The 20,142-nt window shown below is 43.6% G+C and overlaps 1 protein-coding gene across 3 annotated transcripts; it reads left to right on the top strand.

Moving 5' to 3' along the window:
- The first annotated feature begins 383 nt into the window (after positions 1–383).
- On the top strand, positions 384–19,972 carry LOC129328460 (zinc finger protein 737-like). 3 transcript variants are annotated; one of them, XM_054977545.1, is made up of 7 exons: positions 384–420; positions 2,399–2,893; positions 3,048–3,096; positions 4,726–4,805; positions 12,377–12,503; positions 13,907–14,002; positions 17,823–19,972. In XM_054977545.1, the coding sequence occupies exons 2-7, from the start codon at positions 2,489–2,491 to the stop codon at positions 19,151–19,153; spliced, it is 2,088 nt and encodes a 695-aa protein (XP_054833520.1). In that variant the 5' UTR covers positions 384–420; positions 2,399–2,488; the 3' UTR covers positions 19,154–19,972. The 3 variants fall into 3 exon arrangements, with proteins under 3 accessions (XP_054833520.1, XP_054833519.1, XP_054833521.1); XM_054977544.1 differs by lacking the exon at positions 384–420 and having other exon boundaries at positions 1,511–2,893; XM_054977546.1 differs by lacking the exons at positions 384–420; positions 13,907–14,002 and having other exon boundaries at positions 1,511–2,893.
- Positions 19,973–20,142: the final 170 nt, after the last annotated feature.

Consider the following 20,142-nt stretch of genomic DNA (forward strand, 5'->3'; position numbering starts at 1 on the left):
CTCAATGAGTCCATGACCACCTGATTTGGGGTTACCCCTTGTAAAAATCCTGAGGATCAGTGAGGATCCGTGCTTTGAATCACGTTGTTGCGCCATGCTGGCACCATGAAGTGGAGGGTGTGTGATTCCTTGATATGGTGCTGCCTATATTCTAAGCAATGATCTGCACTGTGATGTTGGTTTTTATTTTGTTTCAATGTACCAATGCACTTACTGGCAGGGCAAAGCCGGAACAGGTTCTTTTTTACTTTCTGGAGAGTCCACCAAAGGGTTAAAGGGAAGGAACTTGCCTTCCTAGAGAGGCCAGAAAAGGGGAGGCCACCTGACCTGGTAGAGTCATTTCCTGCTACAGTGATCAATAGCTGGTGTTGTTGGGTGAAGGGGAGAGGAGGCAGCGGCTGAGCACTTTTTGCAAACTAGGTAAGTAATGCAATAATATTTCTTTTGCAAAACGCCTCCCTGCTTTGGGGATGATTAACCAGAGGGCTTCTTTTCTCCAAAGGGCTTTTGTGCTAGCTTTCTGGAAGCTCCTCTTCGCTGGAGGTGGAGCTGAATTCTTCCTGGAATAAGGCATGAACCTTCTACTGTATTTTCTCTGCCTTCTCTTGCTGTCTGCCAGCTGTAGCAAAATGGCATCTGTTTATTTCATGTTTATTTTGTTTATGTTCTTTATAATCCCCCTTTCTCACTGAGACTCCATGTCGATTATACAGTGTGAGCCAATACGATCAACGGCTGATACGTTCCCTAAAGAATAAAATTGGAGGGTATGGATTGCAGACTTTTAAGAGAAAGCACAAATCCCAAAAAAGATCAAATGCTATTGAAACAAAACCTCAGTAATTTAATATGAATATGTTCATTGATACCGAAGTTGCACATCAACACCGATAGACAGAACCCAGTAGAATAGTCGACAGTCCGAGTCCCTTTTTGAGAGCATCTCTCTGAGCCATTTCTTACAACAGAGACTAATTGCCTGAGGAGAAAGCAGTTCAGTTTTGCATCGTTTGAGGGAAGCCCGGAGACTGGGGCTTTCCTTACCTCCTCAGGCTGGCCATTCCATAAGGTGGAGGCCACCCGAGAGAATTCACGTGTATAGGCAGCTGTTGATTTTGGCCATTGGGTACGACAGAAAGCTCTGTTCAAATGAGCAAAGATGCCATGGTGGAACACAGGGAAAGAAGCAGTCCCATACTTCTTTTCATAAGCCTGACATTGCTGTAGTTCAGTCCTGCTTCCAAAGGCCCTTCCTGTTTTTTTCTTGCAGGTCTGGAATAGCAAACTTGGATTTTTGGAGGATTCCCTTCTTCCCTCTGCTGTGGCTTACTGAAGGAACAATTCTGCATGCCAAATTAGCATCCCTTTTCCTTGCCATCAGATCTTCAGTCTACTTCTGCCTCTTGGTGCGCTACAGTTGCCTCCACTAATTTAAGATCTTGTGATTCTAAAAATCCACCCCTCCTCTTGAATTCGTGGACATTTGGGGAAATTTGATCCCTTCTGAATGTGTCAGCAAGACCTGTGAAGTCACGGTCACACAGGACTCATAAATATCTCTGCCTGGCTTGGTTTTCTGTATGATAAAGATATTCGTTTCTTTAGACAATGTTTATGCTGCCCTCCAGAAAACCTGACTTAAGTGGCCTAAAAAGCACATTGAAATGAAAATATAAAATATTAACAGTTTAGCATAAAAACCCAGGCAGAATATAAAAACACAGATCCATGAATGATAACAAATAACAGTTTCTCAACTGAAGGCGCGGTATCAACATAGTCTTCAGTTCTTTACCTAAAGATATCTTCTGAAATCTCCTTTTGAATTGGCCTATGAAGCGCTTCCAACTGATCATATTTAGCGTTCTCCTCCTGCACAGTTAGTGGAAAGACATGAGATAAATCGGTGGGGTGGGGCCTTCCAAGGTTCCGAATTCGGGGCCCCGTCCTCTTTTCTGGCTCCTCCATAGCTCTGCTGGCTTCCATGAGCTGCTGTTGAGATCTTTTCCAGTTGTCTACAGCATGATGAGAGAGATCCAGCATCTCTGGGACTTGAAGTTGCTCCATTCTGCGTCTGGCCCACTCTTTCTAACTTCACAACAACCACTTTGTAAATATGTACCTCATTCCTGGCACCACATAATCTTCTCTGGCTTCTGAACACTGCAGGAATCCTTAGCCTAGAGTCAGGCAACGCTTTTATTAAGCAGAGCAGAACTTTTCTGCTTGCTATGTGGAAGCTCTTCTTCGCTTGCGCCACCCAACTTCTTTAAGAACACCCTTGATTCTGGGATGTGCCGTCAGCTTTTGTAACTCACCTCTTTAGTCACCTCTTTAATTGTAGGTGTCCAGATCTAGAGGTCTGACCGCTCAGTCTTCTCTTTGCTGGCACTCATAGATCTGGCACTTGTCTTTATAAAGAAGAATACGGCACAGGAGGAAGGCGATCCACTGGTCCAGATAGAGGCTGTTTGGAGAGGAAGGGAGGATGAGGGGAGAGCCGGAATCCGTTGGTCCGGAAGCAAGAAGAGGCCCTGATGCTGGGAGCAAAAGGGAAGTGTGGCAAAGTACCATGCAGAAGAGCCTGGGAGAGGATTTTCGCCCTTCAGATGTGCAGTGCCAGAAATTCAGGCACTTCCACTACACAGAAATGGAAGGGCCCCGAGAGGCTTGCAGCCGACTGCACCATCTTTGCCAGCAGTGGCTGAAGCCAGAAAGGCGCAGCAAGAAGGAGATCCTGGACCTGGTGGTCTTGGAGCAATTCCTGGCCATCCTGCCCCCGGAGATAGAGAGCTGGGTCAGGGAATGTGGGCCAGAGACCAGTTCCCAGGCGGTGGCCCTGGCAGAAGGCTTCCTCCTGAGCCAGGCAGATGCCAAGATTCAGGAGCAGCAGGTGAGAGGAATTCATCTGGGTAGTATATGGGGCAATGGATACGATCAACGATACCCTCGAAATCCATATGGACTAGCTCCTTTTTAAGGATCTCCCTTTCCTTGTTCCTTTTCTCACCTCTCTCCCCTTTCTGGGTTCCCCGCTTATGTTTCAGGTGCAGAAAAACATTGTGCAGGAGCATTACCACGGAGGAGCTTTTCTGGGTAAGATAAACAGGGCAGTTGTCCCCTCTGCATGTCTTCCTTGAGTGTACAAGCGCTGCTTTTATACACTCGCCTCAGTCCAGTGTGGGAGGGATGCTCAGTTCCAGTTTCCCAGTTTAGGAATATCCCTTTAAAGAAGAAGAAAAAAAGTTGATTGGTAATCTTCCCAAAATAATTGGAAATATAATGGTTTAGGCCATCTCTAATTATATTACATGCATGCAAAGGTAATATGGCTAACCAGATGGTTAACTACTTTCTAAAAATGCCTGTAAAGTTTGTGGTTGAGGGTAAAGAAAAATGATAGGGATTGAAATTCTTGTTAAAAATTGGGCAGATAATGCATTGGGCCAAAAATAAGAGAAACAAAATGATAATCCCTAGGGAGATCTTATGGCTCAGTAACATAATTCAAGGTGAGGCTGCGTGGCTCTGAGCCCTTCAGTATTTCATGGTCTCCATGCCAAGCAGGAGTCATTCTCAGGTAGTAACAGGCCCCTCACTCAATGCAGGGCTGTAACAATTTTGCTCATCACTTCTCACATAAAATATCTTCCATGTGTTCTATCTTGGACCCTTGATTAGCTGTGAGGAGATCAGATGGTGGCAGGTTGCCAACTTGTTTGGTTGTTTATCATTCTTGTCAATTTAATCATTGGACAGGGATGTGGACAGGGTTGTTAAAAAGTTTGGACCCAGGAGACCTCGCTCTTCCAGCTTCAGGCTTTCTGGGACCAGACAAATGTTTAGATCCTTTCCAGCCTTCTTTTAGATTTGCTTATGGGAGTGAAACAGCCTTAGTCGCCCTGGTGGAGGACCACTGGGAGATTGCTAGAGGGAATGCCTCTGTGTCAAGTGGGCAGGGGTACTTCACCTATAACGGGCCATTTTCCATTTGTTCTGATCTTGCTAGTGTCAGACTATGCTACTCCAGAGTTGATAGTCTGTTTCACTCCCCTCTGCAAGAAGACAAGGTCTTTTTGATTTCAAAAGGTTTATTGTGAAAGACTGCATTCATCTCCAGGTATACATATTCCAGGATAGAGATCCTGGCCAACCAAAGTATTGTCAAGAATGACTCATGAAGAGAAAGTGGTTACATTTCACACTCCCAAGCCCAGCCTCCCCCCTGAGTTCGCACAGCAAAGGTTCTCAGAGGCATGTTGAGCTGGCCAAGGTTGAGCAGACAGATAAGAGAGTTTCCTTTCCCATGGACTCGGCTCCTTGCAGGTGTTGGGGCCTGGAGGAAAAGAAAGACTAAACACTACAGATTTAAACATGGCATTGCCCAGGTTAAACAGGCTCTGACAGCTAGGTGCCTAGAGAATCTGGAGTATGGCAGCTGCAGTTCTGTTGGTGGTTTTAGGACTGCCTGTTCCTTGCATATCAGAAGTCTTCCTTCTTAAGACTGTGAATTTTGTACTACTGGAGAAACATTGTTCTATTTTACCGTAGCTAAAGTAGATTTTTCACATGAATGGGATCAAATTTTTTTCCTTAAATAAGGATTCAAGTGTTGTTCTGACCATGATCCAAGAGAGGGAGAATCTTCTTCCTCCATAAGAGAAACTGAGGTGCTCAATACTTGGAAAGCTCAGAATGTTTTCTGATTCTCTTTGGTCCCTCCAGGCGATTCCTTGAAACCAATGAAGTATCCTTTCCCACCTCTTTGCGACGGAGAGAAAGCAGCTCCTCTATGGTCAGGTGGGGTAAGTGTGGAACGATAAAGCATGACCCTGTGTGCCTCCCTGAACCTTCTCTTCTCTCCTGTCTGTGCTGTTCACTGGATGGAAAGTGAAAAGGTGTGATGGTAGTTTGAATCCTGCATGGAAGTGTCTAATTATAATGATTTTTTTAAAAAGACAGTTGTATTTAATGGGTCAACATACATTCCAAAATACATAATATAACTAAATTTACCCTTTAATTCAATATATATGCCCCCATCCCCTCCCCATCCCCCTTTTCCCTTTGTGACTCCCAACAGCACTATAACCCCTTTATTTCTTATTGTTATCTCTATTCAATACATATGTCCATATTATTAAAGGTAAAGCTTTTACTTATTCTCTTAATAATTATCCAGAGACCACAACTGTCCTTTCACGTCCCACTTGCTCTCAAGATAGTCCTTTAATTCCCCCCAGTCATTTAGAAATTCACTTGGATTTTGCTCTTTCAGCTTTCTTGTCATTTTGTCCATCTCCACCATGTACAACAGTTTTTGAATCTGATCTTCCACTTCTGGTATCTCTTCTTGCTTCCAGTACTGTGCATGTAGCAATCTTGCTGCCACTGTCACATAGAATAACAATATCCTATCCTTCACATTAACTTTTTGCATATTTAATCCTAGCAACAGCATTTCAGGGTTCTTTAATTATAATGATTTTGGATTGTGGTTAGAAGGGCAAGAATTGTTACATGATTTGAGAGCAGAGAGAGAATCATAGAATCAGAGCTAAAAGGGGCCTCAGAGACCATCTAGGACAACCCACTGCCCAGTGCAGGAATAGCCTTCTTGAACACTGCCAAAGAGGGGGAACTCACCACATCCCTAGCTGGCCGATTCCACTGCAGAATTACTCTCAACGTGAAGAAGTTTTTCCTAACATCCAGCTGTAACCTTCCCTCCTGTAGTTTAAACCCAAGAGTCCTATCCTCTTTTGCCAAAAGGAACAGCTCCCTCCCCTCCCCTGACAGCCTTTTAAATACTTAAAGGGAGTGATCCAGTCTCCCCGCAACCTCCTCTTTTCCAAAATATTTTTCCACCGCCAGGACGGCCCATTATCTCTGGGAGCAACTCTATATTGGAACCTTTAGCCAGATAGTTTTTGCAACCAGTGGTTACTCAGACCCGATCCTATGTTAAAGATACCAGTGAGTTCATAAAACAAATTCAGGAACTACACATAGGGGACAATTCATTATTGGTATCCATGGATGTTTCGTCGCTCTGTACTTGATTACCCCATGCAGGGGCTCCATGCATAGTTGGACCCACTTAGAGATCTCCTTCTGATTAGGCTCCCCCTCCCCACCCCAGAATTCTTACCACAATTATTTGATTTGGTTGTGGAGAAATTTTTTTTTGTTTCTCTAACAAATTCTGCTTGTAAACCAAAGGAATGGCCATAGGGTGTGCCATCGCACCCCGTGTGGCAAATCTCTATATGGCACATCTAAAGGAGGCTACTGTGCTCAATAGATCCAACAACCCTTTTTTTGACCCTATGCACCTGTACTGCAGATTTATTGATGATGTATTTTTGGTCATTTCTGCTGCTGATAAATTTCCAGAACTTGGAACTTGGTTTAACTCTCTGGATGAAAATAATCCACTTTACATGGCATACTGATAGTTAAAACAAACTTCCTGGACATTATTGTCTATGAAAGAAATGACAACACATTGGGAGTGAAACCTTCTAAGAAAGGGACTGGATGTAACTTGTATTTGAAATATGACTCTTACCATTCCCATCAGTTGAAAAACAATATACCCTTCAGCCAAGACGCTGTGACTAATTGGCGGCTTCACTGAGAGAGTATGCGAAACTGTTCCACAGGGATCTAACTACATGTGCCTGCTGAAGAAGTGATCCATTCACGAAACGGGCTAATACTATGTATGCTGGCAAATCCCGTCCTGTGGCTGATGAGGTGGCTGAATTTGCTGACTTGGCGTTGGACCCCTTCAGCTCTTCACAGCCTCTTTTCTTCAATTGCAGCTTGATGTTATTGGACATTTTCGCCCTTTAAATGTTTTTGCTGTGGACAGTATCCCTTGTAAACCGTTCCACGGCTGCCTAATTGAATGGTAGTGCCAGTGTGCACCCTTGTATATTTGTAATTGAGTGTTGCTGCCTGTAGGTTGTATAATGCTTAGGAGGTGCCTGCATGCACCCCCTCTTTCACTATTTGTATATTTGTAATTGAGTGTTGCTGCCTGTAGGTTGTATAATGCTTAGGAGGTGCCTGCATGCACCCCCCCCTTTACTGTTTTGTGCCAGTGAGCACTTTTGTGATGTATTTACTGGGATGGTTGTTGTAATACTCACATCTTGATTACTTCAGTATTTGGATTATTTTGTATATACACATTATAACTATATTTTTGATAATTTGAGCGTTCTTTTTTTTAAAATTTTTTTTTATTGGATTAGAAATCTCTATAATATCTATTACAATCAGTTTCCTTTAAATATTTCAGTTCTAACCCCCTCCCTTTCCCCCCCTTTTGTTGACTTCCAACAGTTTTCCAACCCCTTATCCGTTTTCCCCCCCTACTCATTTCAAACTTATTTTATTCTATTAAACATATACTTTCACTCTCTTCTAAGCTTCTATTATAACACAGTGCTATCTCTATTCCCTTTCCCACTTAACTTATCGACTAAGTGTTACATTCCTGGCATATATTCTTTAATAATAACAGTCATTTGTCTACTTTTGTACTCCATATTCTATCTTATTTCTTGTCTCGTCAATATAGGGCAAACAATTTGTCCCTTATTCTGCATAACTTTAATTACTTCTATAAGCATTGTATACATTCACTGTAAGTCAATCAATTTAACTCATACTCTATATGTTGCTCTTTACTTCCTTCTATCTTATATTCATTCTATCTTAGTTATATAATTTCTCCATTATACAGTTATCTGCCAGAAATAAAATTAGTTAATTTCTATCCTTATAATTCTTATTGTAACACCTCTATTACTTAGTACTATGTATAGTAGTCAAATAAAATATTTGCTTAGAATTTCTCATTTAACTCTCCTCCCCTCGGTAAAGTCACTTCCCTCTTCTTTTGTTGTATTTCAGTAATTTTCAAACTGCCACAGTTCTCCTCCCACCTCCCATTTTTTCACCAAATATTGCTTCAACTTTTCCCAATCCATGTTGAACTGTCCTGGATCAAGGTCTCTCAGTTTCCTTGTCATTTTGTCCATTTCCGCCATGTACAGCAATTTGTAAATCCAGTCCTCGATAGTTGGCACTTCTTGTACTTTCCACTTTTGCGCATACAACAATCTAGCCGCTGCTGTCATGTAAAATAACAATGTCCTGTATTGTGCCGGAATATCCTCCATTCCCAAGTTCAGTAGCAGGAGTTCTGGGTTCTTATTAACTTGAAATTGTAAAATCTCACTTATCACTCTTATAATTTCCCCCCAGTACTGCCTAGCTACCTCACAAGTCCACCACATGTGGTACAACGATCCTTCATGCTTTTTACATTTCCAGCATTTATTAGACATGTTCAAATTCCCTAACGCAATTTTCTTTGGTGTCAAATACCAACGATAAATCATTTTATAAACGTTCTCTTTAATGTTAGTGCATGTCGTGATCTTCAATATATTCTTCCACAAGTATTCCCACGCCTCCATTGTTATTTCTTTATTAAAATTTATAGCCCACTTCACCATTTGCACTTTAACTGTCTCATCTTCTGTGTACCATTTTAGCAACACTTTATAAGTTTTAGAGATTTCCTTTTTATCCTCTTGTAAAATTACCTCCTCTAATTCCGAATTCTCCATTCTTACCCCTCCTTTCACACAGTCCGAGTTATAGAGATCTCTGATCTGTCTATATTGAAACCAATCATAGCTTGGAGACAATTCGTCTTGCGTCTTTATTCTTAGTTTAGAAAATTCTATTCGTGTTATCTCCTTATATGTTAAACACTGTTGTTCATTATTGACAGTTCTCGGATCTATTACTTCATAAGGAACCACCCAGGAGGGAATTCCTTCCTGTAGGTAATCTCTATACTTCTTCCAAATTGTGAAGAGGCTTCTCCGAATGTAATGGTGTAAAAACATAGAGTCTGCTTTTACTTTGTCATACCACAGATATGCATGCTATCCAAATATTTTTTTATATCCTTCTAAGGCCAGTAGTTTGCGGTTTTTGAGCGTCATCCAGTCTTTCAACCACACCAAACAGATTGCATCGTAGTAGAGTCTTAGATTGGGCAGTTGCATTCCCCCTCTCTCTTTTGCGTCTTGTAATACTTTCATTTTCACTCGAGGCTTCTTGCCTGCCCAAACAAAGTCCGATATTTTCCTCTGCCATTTTTCAAACTGCTTAGAGTCCCGAATAATTGGTATTGTTTGTAACAAAAGCATCACTCTTGGCAGCACATTCATCTTAACTACTGCAATTCTTCCCAACCATGACAAATTCAATCTATTCCATTTAATCAAATCTTGCTCTATCTGAGTCCACAGTTTCTCATAATTATTCTTGAATAGATCTATATTCTTTGCAGTCAGTTCAATTCCCAAATATTTCACCTTACTTGTTACTTCACAATCTGTTATTTCCGTTAATAACTGTTGTTGGCATATTCTCAATTGGATCTTCCACAATTAACATTATGTCGTCCGCAAATGCTCTGACCTTGTAGGAAAAGTCTTTTATTTTTATTCCACGGATTGCATTATCTTCTCGAATCTGTATCATCAATATTTCCAAAACCAAAATAAACAACAGTGGAGACAACGGGCAACCTTGTCTTGTACCTTTACCTATAGTCAGTTTCTTAGTCACCTCATCATTCACCACAATTGCTGCACTCTGGTCTCTGTAGATTTCTTTCACTGCTCTTATGAATCTTTCCCCCATTTGTAGCTGTTCCATAGTGGCAAACATAAAATCCCAGTTCAAATTGTCAAATGCTTTTTCAGCATCCACAAAGAAGAAACCAACCTCCTTATCACAACGCTTGTCATAGTATTCAATAGCATTTATAACTGTCCTTAAGTTGTCTTTAATTTGTCTGTTTGGTAAAAAACCAGCTTGTTCCTCCTCAATAACTTCGGAAAGCCATCCCTTTACTCTTTCCGCCAATATCTTCGCAAAGATTTTATAGTCATTATTAAGTAGTGAAATAGGTCTGTAATTTTTAACATTAGTCAAATCTTGTCCTTCTTTGGGGATCAATGATATATTAGCTTCACTCCAAGTGTCAGGAATCCTTTGATCCCTCAAGACACCATTGAGACTTCTTTTAGGAATGGCGCCAGTTCATTGACCATTACCTTGTAAAATTTGGCTGTAAGTCCATCAGGTCCTGGCGCCTTTCCCAGATTTGTTGACTGTATTGCCTTCCTTATCTCTTCCTCCGTTACTTCACTGTTCAATTTATCTCTCCATCTTTCCGAAATTACTGGGAGCTTCATTTTCCCCAAGTACGTCGCTATTGAGTCTTTATTCACTTCTTTTTTGTTGTACAGTTTAGCATAAAATTTGTAAAAGGCTCTGCTAATAGCCGTCTGTTCCAGATATACTTTATTGTCCTCACATATTTTATTTATTGTCTTCTTCTCCTTTCTCTTCTTCAGTTGCCACGCCAAATATTTCCCAGGTTTATTTGCACCTTCAAACGACTTTTGGTTCATTCTCTTAAGATTCCATTCCAGTTCTTTATTATTCATTGCCGTCAACTGCTCTTGTAGGATTTTAATATCCTGGTATATTTTCTTTTTCCCTGGCCTTTTCTTTAATTGTATTTCTTTGGCTTTTATTTTCTCCATAATCTCCTGTCTCTCCTCCTCTTTTTTTTCCTAGCTCTTCCATTTAAGTCCATTAGTATACCTCTAATTACTGCCTTATAGGTGTCCCATACCTTATTAGTTGGTACTTCTCTATTAATGTTATGTTGTATGAAGAACTTAGTTTCCCTTCTCAACATCTCCATATTTTCTCCCTCTTGTAACAAGTCCTCATTTATTCTCCATCCTTTCCGTTTAGTTCTTTTTCCAAACTTCCACATAATTGGATTATGATCTGAGCCTACCATGGGCATTATTTCTACGTCCTTAGTCCAAAGCGCTAAGTCCTTTGAGGCCCAGATCATATCAATTCGTGATAACGTAGAGTGTCTCGCAGAATAAAACGTATATTGTCTGCCTTTAGGATTCTGTCTTCTCCATATATCTTCCAAAATTTCCTGTTGCATTAATACAAAAAAAGTCTTTGGTAGTAATCCTCTTTACTTTTGTACAGTTGATGATTTTTTGTCCTGTTCCAAGTTTGTAACTCCATTGAAGTCTCCTGCAAGAATTATCTGGTCGTAAGAAAGTTCATCTAATTGCTTCCTTAAATCCTCAAAGAAGCTTTCTTTTGCTCCATTAGGGATAATTTGAGCGTTCTTAATGTGTATTCATTGAGTTTTCACTTCACAGCCCTGGTTTTGTCTGTAATTTTGCTTGTGCTTGAACCGGAGTGGTCCCTATTTTTGCTTTCTGTTTGGGATCAGATGAGGAGCAGGGAACAGGCAGCAATGCCTGCCCCCCCTCATGCAGCCATAATCAGGTGCAGAGCAATGCCCGTTTTCCCTTCACCCAGCTGGGATCAGGAGCGGAGCAGGTGGCAATGCCTGCCCCCCTTTACCTGGCCTGTATCAGGCATGCAGCAGGTAGCAAAGCCCACCACCCCTTCACGTTGCTGAGATCATGTGTGGAGCAGGTGGCAATACCCACCGCCGTCCTTCACCATCCGGGATCAATGACGGAGGAGGAGGGAATGTCTGCCTGCCTGTTCCCCCTTTCTAGAGCCCATTGTATTTTTTCCCCACAACGGGCTTTGTTTCTAGTTTATTATAGTGTATAAACTGTTGAAACATTTTTGTAGAGTGGTGGAATAAGTTGACGCCCCTGAAGAAGTTGCTATATGAAACATTGGATCTCAAGCCGGCGCTGCATGTCAGGCGCTGCGGGAGTTCTGGCTTCCCCCACTAATTTCATCTCCACCTAAAACAAAGGAAATAGAAATATTAGAATTGAATTTATACAGTTCTTACATGTTTACCTGACATTATAAAGTCTTACCTGTTGGATGTCTTCCTGTACTGGAACTTCATTATACCAGCTCTACAGTATACTTACCTATTGGTCGTCTTCCTGTTCCAATACTTTCTCTGTTTGAAAAACTTTATAGAAGGGTATATGGTGAATATATTTTGATTTGACTTTAGTATCTGTTAATTGGTTGTGTTACGCCAGTTTTGGTATCTTACCTTTATATTGTAATCTTCCCAGTTTGGCATCATCTGCAAATTTATTGAGGAATCTCTTCACACCCTCATCCAAATCATGCATAAAAATATTGCAAATCTCTGGGCCCAGTACCGAGCCCTGTGGCACTCCATTGGACCCCTCCCTCCAATCAGGCGCCATGCCCTTGACAGCTCCTCTTTGGGCACAGTTATCCAGCAAGTTTCCTATCCATTTTTAAAAGTTTCTTTTTTTTCTCTTGTCAGACTCTGGTGACCTTTGAGGAGGTATCTGTCAATTTCACTGAGGAGGAGTGGGCTATGCTGGATCCAGGGCAAAGAAGCCTTCACAAGGAAGTCATGGAGGACAATTATCAAGCTGTGGCCTCTCTGGGTAAGGCTGCCCTTTCCCTTAATTCACAGAGTCTGCAGGAAGAAATGGCTCCTTCTAGTAAGGACTCCCGTAGGGCTCTTCAAATAGATAGGAAGTAGGTGAGTTGGGCAGCTCCATGTGCAGGCAGAGGTTGTGCTTCTGCATATCTAGAGGACTCACTCTTAGTTTGTAAATTAAAATGTAGGTTTGTAAGCTAAAAGGAGCAGCTCATGGGATATCACTGAGGCCTGCTTGTAGGCCTTTCAGAGCAGACAACGAAGCAAGCATCTTTCTATATAAAAAGCAAGCCGTATGGGTGATGCTGCACTTTTTATCCTGGTGCACCTGCATAGGAGCACCTGGATAAAACCTGCGTTGTGGCCAATACGGCCTCCAGAAGGCCCCACTGGCTCAGCAAGCCCATGTGAACTATCCCATCCTTCTGAAGGGTGCTGTAACAACAGGAAGTGGGGACGGGAAATAGGGAAAAGCCTAGCCCAGCCACTCCCCCCACCCAGATCAGGCAATGCCATGCCTGGCCACCCTCCCCTTCCCCCACCCAGATTGGGCACAGGGGAGTGGACAATGCCCAGCCTAACTGCCCAGCCCTGTCCCCACCCAGGTCAAGTGCAGGGGAGCGGGCAATGCCTGGCCACCCTGCCCTCCTCCTAACCAGATAAGGGTGCTGTGGAGGACCCCACCCACCCTGCCCTTCCTAGAGGCTGTTGCAGTTATTCCCACAATGAGCTTTGTTGCTAGTTTTAAATAAACATAAAAATACCACTATTTATATGGGGTTCCTGCTGTGCATTTTACAAAGTTTGAAAAAAACGTTCCCTTTCTCGAAGGACCATATGGTCTCCTGTTGGGCATGAAGAGAATACCAATGGGTGGAGGGGACAAAAGTATGGATTAGGGTCATTGCACTATGTTTGTTCAACTTACACCAGTGTATGCTTAGGCATGGTCAGCCTCCACAGGAACTGGGTATGTTAGAGCCTTGAAGAACAAACTATGAAAAACTGGATTTATGCCGGTTTAGCAAGTTTTGTCTCTAGCACCGAGAATCTTGCCTGCTGAAATCTTGTGTGCCAGCCTCCTCTTAAAACCAAAGGAGCACAAACATCATCTCCCTGCAGTCTCATAAAATGTAGAGGCCCCTTGTCAGTGTTAGTGGCCCTTTGTCCAGGTCACAGTCAATTGTGTCTGATGGGGATGTTGGAGCCTTCTTGCCTTCGGAGGGGACCGAAACAGTGTATCCTGGCATCTGTGTCTGGGCTAGGAATTCCCTTCCCTGTGCTGAAGTCCCTTGCTCCCTCCTCTAGTCTGGGCCACCACCAGGAATAGCAGACAGGTTATTCTAAATCCAAGCTCTAACCCCCTCCACTCCCATGCAGTAGCTGTTCTGTTTCTTTCCCCAAAAGGAGGACTTCTGGTTGCCAGACCTGACTGTCTTTCCATGCTGCAAGGAAAAGGAAACCTGGTTTTGCAGGACCCAGAAGAAAGAGAAGGATCAGCTGGTACGAACCTTTCCCCAGCCTTCTCTTGGTGCTTAATCATGGAGGAAATTTATATTCATTGCTCAGTTATATACAGTATTTATTTATTTATGTATTGAGATCCGTCTTCAGATATCACAACATGAATTATCAATGTTAAAATGGAAACAAGCTAATAACAATATTAAACAGCCGCTGATAGCCTCAGAAATATTGATGTCAGGGGCTGGGCCAGCCTAAGCAGAGTAGTCCAAGTCCGGTCGGAGGTCAGAGCACAAGTCCAAAGCCAGGAGTGAGTACAAAGTCCGACATCCAGAATCCACAAGCTAAGTCAGGAGGCCCGTAAGTCAGTTACCAGTCAGAGCAAAGACTATCCAGAAACAAGGTCAAGGCACAGTTCAGGGGGCACACAGGAAGTCGAGAGCAAGGCAAGATTCAGCAAAGCAGTCACAGTCAGAGCAAGGTTCTCACATGTTGCCTCCTGGTCTTCTGTGGCTTGGTTTTATAGACAGGCTGGGATTGCAGCCAGCAGCTTGGGAACTATCCTGTGGTCATTCCTCATCGTTCTCAGCCAGCAGCCGGCATCTGGCCAGGAGGTGTGCCCTTTGCCTCCTCTCTTGCAGCTCCACATGTTGCCTTTGTCTGCTGTGCTCTCTGGGTGAAGCTAGAGGTTTGGACGTCCTTGGCTGAGCTTCACCAGTGGTGTTGGAACTCGAGGGTGTTGGTGCCTTTGGCTCAGTTGTTGGCTCAGATTAACCAGCAGCTGTTCCTCCTGATTACCCGCTTCGGCTGATCCAGGGCTGGCTAGGCTGGCTACACGAGGCTCCTCTCCTCCTAAGGCGTCCTCACCATCATTGAGCCCCATGATAATCCAGAGAACAGGAGAGAACCATACTACAGAACACCTGAAAAAGTGAAACCCTTTCATTAAAAGCCTGGTTGGTGGAAAATAAATGTTATTTGGTGTGGAACTGAAAAGATAGCAAGGTAGGCACCAGGCAAGCTTCTAGGAGGGAGAGGCTGCAACTGAAAAGGCCACATCTCTGGTGACCACTGACCTCTTTACAGAGGGGCACAGAGAGCAGGGCTTTGGAGAGAAACCTTAATGGGGGGCGCAACATGACAGGAGGCAGAGCCTCCATCTCCATTTAGGGCCTTTAAGGTAGAACCAGGACCTCTGCAGCTACTCCAGTTGGCCCACCTAGACAAGAAATGTTTCTTCTGGTTGTTGTGGATTTTCTGGGCTGTTTCTTCTGATTGGCATGGTTGCTTCAGAGAGACGGGGTTAGACCTGGGATGTGATGAGCTCAAGGTAGATTGGGGGAAGCAGCTTTTTTGCGAGACTTGCCCTGATGGTAGTTCATGTGAAAAGGATCTAGGGGTCTTGTTAGATCAGCAGTGTAATGCTCATAGATCCAGAGGAGTTTGCCATGTTGGTCTGTAGTAGCAAAATAGTAAAGAGTCCAATAGCACCGGTAAGACTAACCAACTTTTTTGTAGCATAAGGTTTTGAGAGCCACAGCTGTCTTCGTCAGATGCAGTGTAATGCTGTAGCTAAAAAGGAAAATGTGATTTTAGGCTGTATCAACAGAAGTATAGGGCCAGAGGAGGTTGTTGGCAGCCTGGACAGGGTAAAAGAGCCACTGGACAAGTTTCAGCAGCAGCAGGAGTGAGCAGAGGGCAGAGCAAAGGTCCCACTCTGGATAGATGCAAACTGGGAAGACACAGGAGATGTAAGAGCTCTTCCACTGGATATGGTGGGAGAAGGGCCACTGTTGCCAAGTAGGCCCCCTCTCCTGCTTTAAGGCCTGCCATGGACTGTGCCAGTTTCCTGCATTGCTGTTTTACTGCTACACCAAGATTGCCCCGCACGTGTGTGCTCTGATACACGTGTCAGTTTCCTGCCTGCTTGTTAATTCCTTGCTTCTGCAATAGACTGTGTTAGTTCCCTGACTCCATGTCTGGATGACTCCACAAAGGACTTTCTTCCTGGGCAACTCTGCCCAGACCTATATCTGGACCTCCCAGCATGTGTTTGGACTTTATTACAAGTGTGCCCCGTGCCTGCATTGCCATCCGCCACGGACCGCGCCTGTTCCCTGCTATGGACTGTGTTTTACGTACTGTTCCCCCTGCCTTCATGGAAGCCTGCCTCATCTGGGCCCAAGCCGCTGTTAGCAGCCAGGCGCCTGCCGGGGAAACCTCCAGCGATCCTGGCCAGGCGCTCCCTGGTCAGTTCCCGCCTGGAGCCTCCCGCAGGTAGGTCCCCAAGCTTGCCCTCACTACCGGGCAGCCTGCTAGCCAGCCCCGCCATGCCCGGTCGGTGACCATGTTCTTGGGCAGCCAGAAGACCGAGAGAAGAAGCCTGCATTGAGAAGCCATTTTGGCGAAGCAGACACCCCACGTCCGCAGCAAGAGAACCTCGCCCCGCTCTGCATATCTTAGGAGCCGCCCCGGAGAAGAAGCTAAGTGCCGACCATCCCAAGCACTTAGAGAATGCATCTCAAAGAAACCTCCGCATTCCAGAGCTGATGACATCAGGGCAAGCCCTGTCCGCTGGAACATCCTTTCAACACGCTCGGATCTCCCCCTCCCTCCTTTGTCCCCTCTTCCTGAGGTGTCACTTAACACAATCAGAGTCCTAAAGTGGCCCATCTAAGCCATTCAGTGACCCATTAAAGCCTTTGTTTTAATCTGTGAGAACCACCAAGTACAGCCCCAGCCCCAGGGTACGTTTTGGGGTACTTAAGCTGGTCCCTCCGACCACATGGTTCGTACGCCATTCCTATCCAGACCCCCTTGCTGTCTGTCTGTGGATCCAGTGCTGGCATTGGACCACCTCGCTGTTGTGTTTCTGCTCCGCTTCAGGATTGTAAGTATCGCCCTTATCATCGTGGGTACCTGCTCATGCGATCGTCTCTGTATTTCTTACTTTGCATTTCCTAGTTCTTGTATGCTTTCTTGTATGTATGTGCAAGTCCAGGCTTACACCACACTATTAGTAAATATACGTGTTTATTGAACCTATTTGTAGTCTGCCTCTTTGTCACTAGAGTGTCTGGAATCGGGACCTCCGTAAACATTGGTTAGATTCGTGCTAATTTTAGTTCCAGACTGCTGAGCTAATTTCCCCATTATAAAGAGCAGTTCTGGTAATGCCACAAAGGGATGCTGGCTAAGGATTGGGAGGAACCGAGGGAGATGGTAAATGAGAAATCTTTTAAAAGCAAGTTCCTGGGAGGAGAAAATCCAGGGAGATGCAGCAGGGTGTGCTGTCACTTCCTGGGGAGGAGAAGGAACAAGGTGATGCAACCCCCTTCCCTGGAAACTGGCAGGATGGCATGTGGCTGTGTGGGTGCGCTGGTGAAAGAGGAGCCCACATAGATTTTTAAGGAGAGGCCAGATGGCCATCTGTCCTCAATCATGATTCTATGACTCAGTATGTATGTGGACAGATAGTGGGAGGAAGGGCAGGAATATGTGAGCTGGAACTCAGTTCCGTATCCCTTTCAGGACGATTCCAATCGTCACTTGGGGTGAGGATGGAATTTCCTCCAGGCCAGAGTGATCTTGGAGATTTTTTGCCTTTCTTTGGGCATGGAGCAGGGGTCACTGGGGGGAGGGGGAAGTGTGATTTTCCTGCCTTGTGTTTGAGGCTTGGGCTAGATGATTGTTGGGATTCATTTCAGCTTTATGTTTTCATGCTTAGTATAACTGAATACCCAGCAACCGGTGAATACATAGAAGGATTTGTTCCCCCTTAAAGTGATTTCTGTTCTGTCATTATCCAACAACTTTTCCCTTGATTCTGCTTTTTTGCCAATCTTTTCTCTTTTTCCAGAGGATGATGGTCCACATAAAAAGCCTAAGAAAGAACCACATCAGCTCCGATTGGAAAGGGAACAGCAAAGAAGAAGGAGTAGAATAAAATGGAAGAGGAGGAATGAATCATCTGCTTCTCAGGGTGCTGAATCCCAGGACATCCTGCCATACCATGGAAGAACCACTTGCCCCATTTGTAGAAAAGAATTCCTTTACCAATCAGAGTTTGATATACATTGGAGAAAACACACAGGGGATAAACCACATCAATGTGTGGACTGTGAAAAGACCTTTGCTCAGAGTATGCAGCTTACTGTCCATCGACGTATCCATTCAAAGAAGAAACCTTTTAAATGTGTGGACTGTGGAAAGAGCTTTGCTTGGAGTACGAATCTTGCTGTCTATCAACATATCCACACAGGACCTAAACCATATAAGTGTGTGGACTGTGCAAAGAGCTTTGCTGAGAGTACGTATCTTACTAACCATCGACATTTCAATTCAGGGGAGAAACCTTTTAATTGTGTAGACTGTGGAAAGACCTTTGCTGAGAGTGCGCAGCTTATTGAGCATCGACGTATCCATACCGGGGAGAAACCATATAAGTGTGAGGACTGTGGAAAGAGCTTTGTTGAGAGTACAGCACTTACTGTCCATCGACATATCCATTCTGGGGAGAAACCTTTTAAATGTATGGATTGTGGAAAGAGTTATGCTTGGAATTCAAGCCTTATTGTCCATCAACGTATCCATACAGGGGATAAACCATTTAAGTGTGAGGACTGTGGAAAGAGCTTTGTTCAGAGTACAGCACTTACTGTCCATCGACGTATCCATTCAGGGGAGAAACCTTTTAAATGTGTGGACTGTGGAAAGACCTTTGCTCAGAGTACGCACCTTACTGTCCATCGACGTATCCATTCTGGGGAGAAACCTTTTAAATGTATGGATTGTGGAAAGAGCTATGCTTGTAGTACGCAACTTACTGTCCATCGACGTATCCATACTGGGGAGAAACCATATAAGTGTGAGGACTGTGGAAAGAGCTTTGTTGAGAGTACATCACTTACTGTCCATCGACGTATCCATTCAGGAGAGAAACCTTTTAAATGTGTGGACTGTGGAAAGAGCTTTGCTCGGAATACGCATCTTACTGTCCATCGACGTATCCATTCGGGGGAGAAACCTTTTAAATGTGTGGACTGTGGAAAGAGCTTTGCTTGGAATACACAGCTTACTGTCCATCGACGTATCCATTCAGGGGAGAAACCATTTAAATGTGTGGACTGTGGAAAGTGCTTTACTTGGTGTGCGCAGCTTACTGTCCATCGACATATCCATACAGGGTAGAAACTATGTAAGTGTGCGGGCTGTGGAGAGAGCTTTGCTTAGAGTAAAGCATTTTACATCCATCAATATATCCATTCAGGGAAAAAGCCATATAATTGTGAGGACTGTGGAAAGCGCTTTGTTTGGAGTACAGATTTTAATGTCCATCAATGTATTCATTCAGGGGAGAAACCATATAAATGTGTGGACTGTGGAAAAAGCTTTGCTTGGTGTACACAGCTTACTGTCCATTGATGTATCCATTCAGGGGAGAAACCATATAAATCTGTGGACTGTTGAAAGAGCTTTGCTTATAGTGCACATCCTACTATCCATCGACATATACATTCAGGGGAGAAACCATTTAAGTGTATGGTGTGGAAAGAGCTTTGCTCATAGCGCTTTGTTTGGAGTACAGATTTTAATGTCCATCAATGTATTCATTCAGGGGAGAAACCATATACAAGTTTGGACTGTGGAAAGAGCTTTGCTCAGAGTTGCATACCTTGCTGTCCATCAATCTATCCATATAGGGGAGATATCATATAAGTGTGAGGGTTGTGGAAAGCTTTACTCAGAGTATGCAGCTTACTGCCCATCAGCAAATCCATAAAGGGGAGAAACGATATTAATGTGCAGAGTGTGCAAAGAGCTTTACTCAGACTTTGGTTCTTATTGTCCATCGATGAACCCACACTGGAGAAAATCTATATAAATATCAAGACTGTGGAAGAAACTGATATCTAAAGAGTTATGCTGTTTCTTATAAAAACATTCACACAAGAGAGAAAAAATCTTTTGATGTTGTGTGCAGTGCAACCTTCTTTTAAGTTGGGTGTGTGTGCGAGGGGCACATGTTATATTTCTTTTAAGTTGTAAATTTTTAAAATTATTTTGTAAACCACATTGACCTATATGGAAAAGGTGGGTTATAAATGCTTTAATAAATAAATTATTAAATAATAAATAAATGCTTCCACTGTGCTAACAGCTTCAGCCACAGCCCCTCT

Source organism: Eublepharis macularius, chromosome 4, assembly GCF_028583425.1.
Source record: "Eublepharis macularius isolate TG4126 chromosome 4, MPM_Emac_v1.0, whole genome shotgun sequence".
Classification (NCBI taxonomy): domain Eukaryota; kingdom Metazoa; phylum Chordata; class Lepidosauria; order Squamata; family Eublepharidae; genus Eublepharis; species Eublepharis macularius.

What these genes read in the sequence shown, in the direction of transcription:
- LOC129328460 (XM_054977545.1), top strand. Translation starts at nt 2,489, where the DNA reads ATGAGGGGAGAGCCGGAATCCGTTGGTCCGGAAGCAAGAAGAGGCCCT. An exon ending in CCAAGATTCAGGAGCAGCAG is followed by an intron (nt 2,894 to 3,047) that starts GTGAGAGGAATT and finishes CTTATGTTTCAG; the next exon opens with GTGCAGAAAAACATTGTGCA. An exon ending in TCAAGCTGTGGCCTCTCTGG is followed by an intron (nt 12,504 to 13,906) that starts GTAAGGCTGCCC and finishes TTTCCCCAAAAG; the next exon opens with GAGGACTTCTGGTTGCCAGA.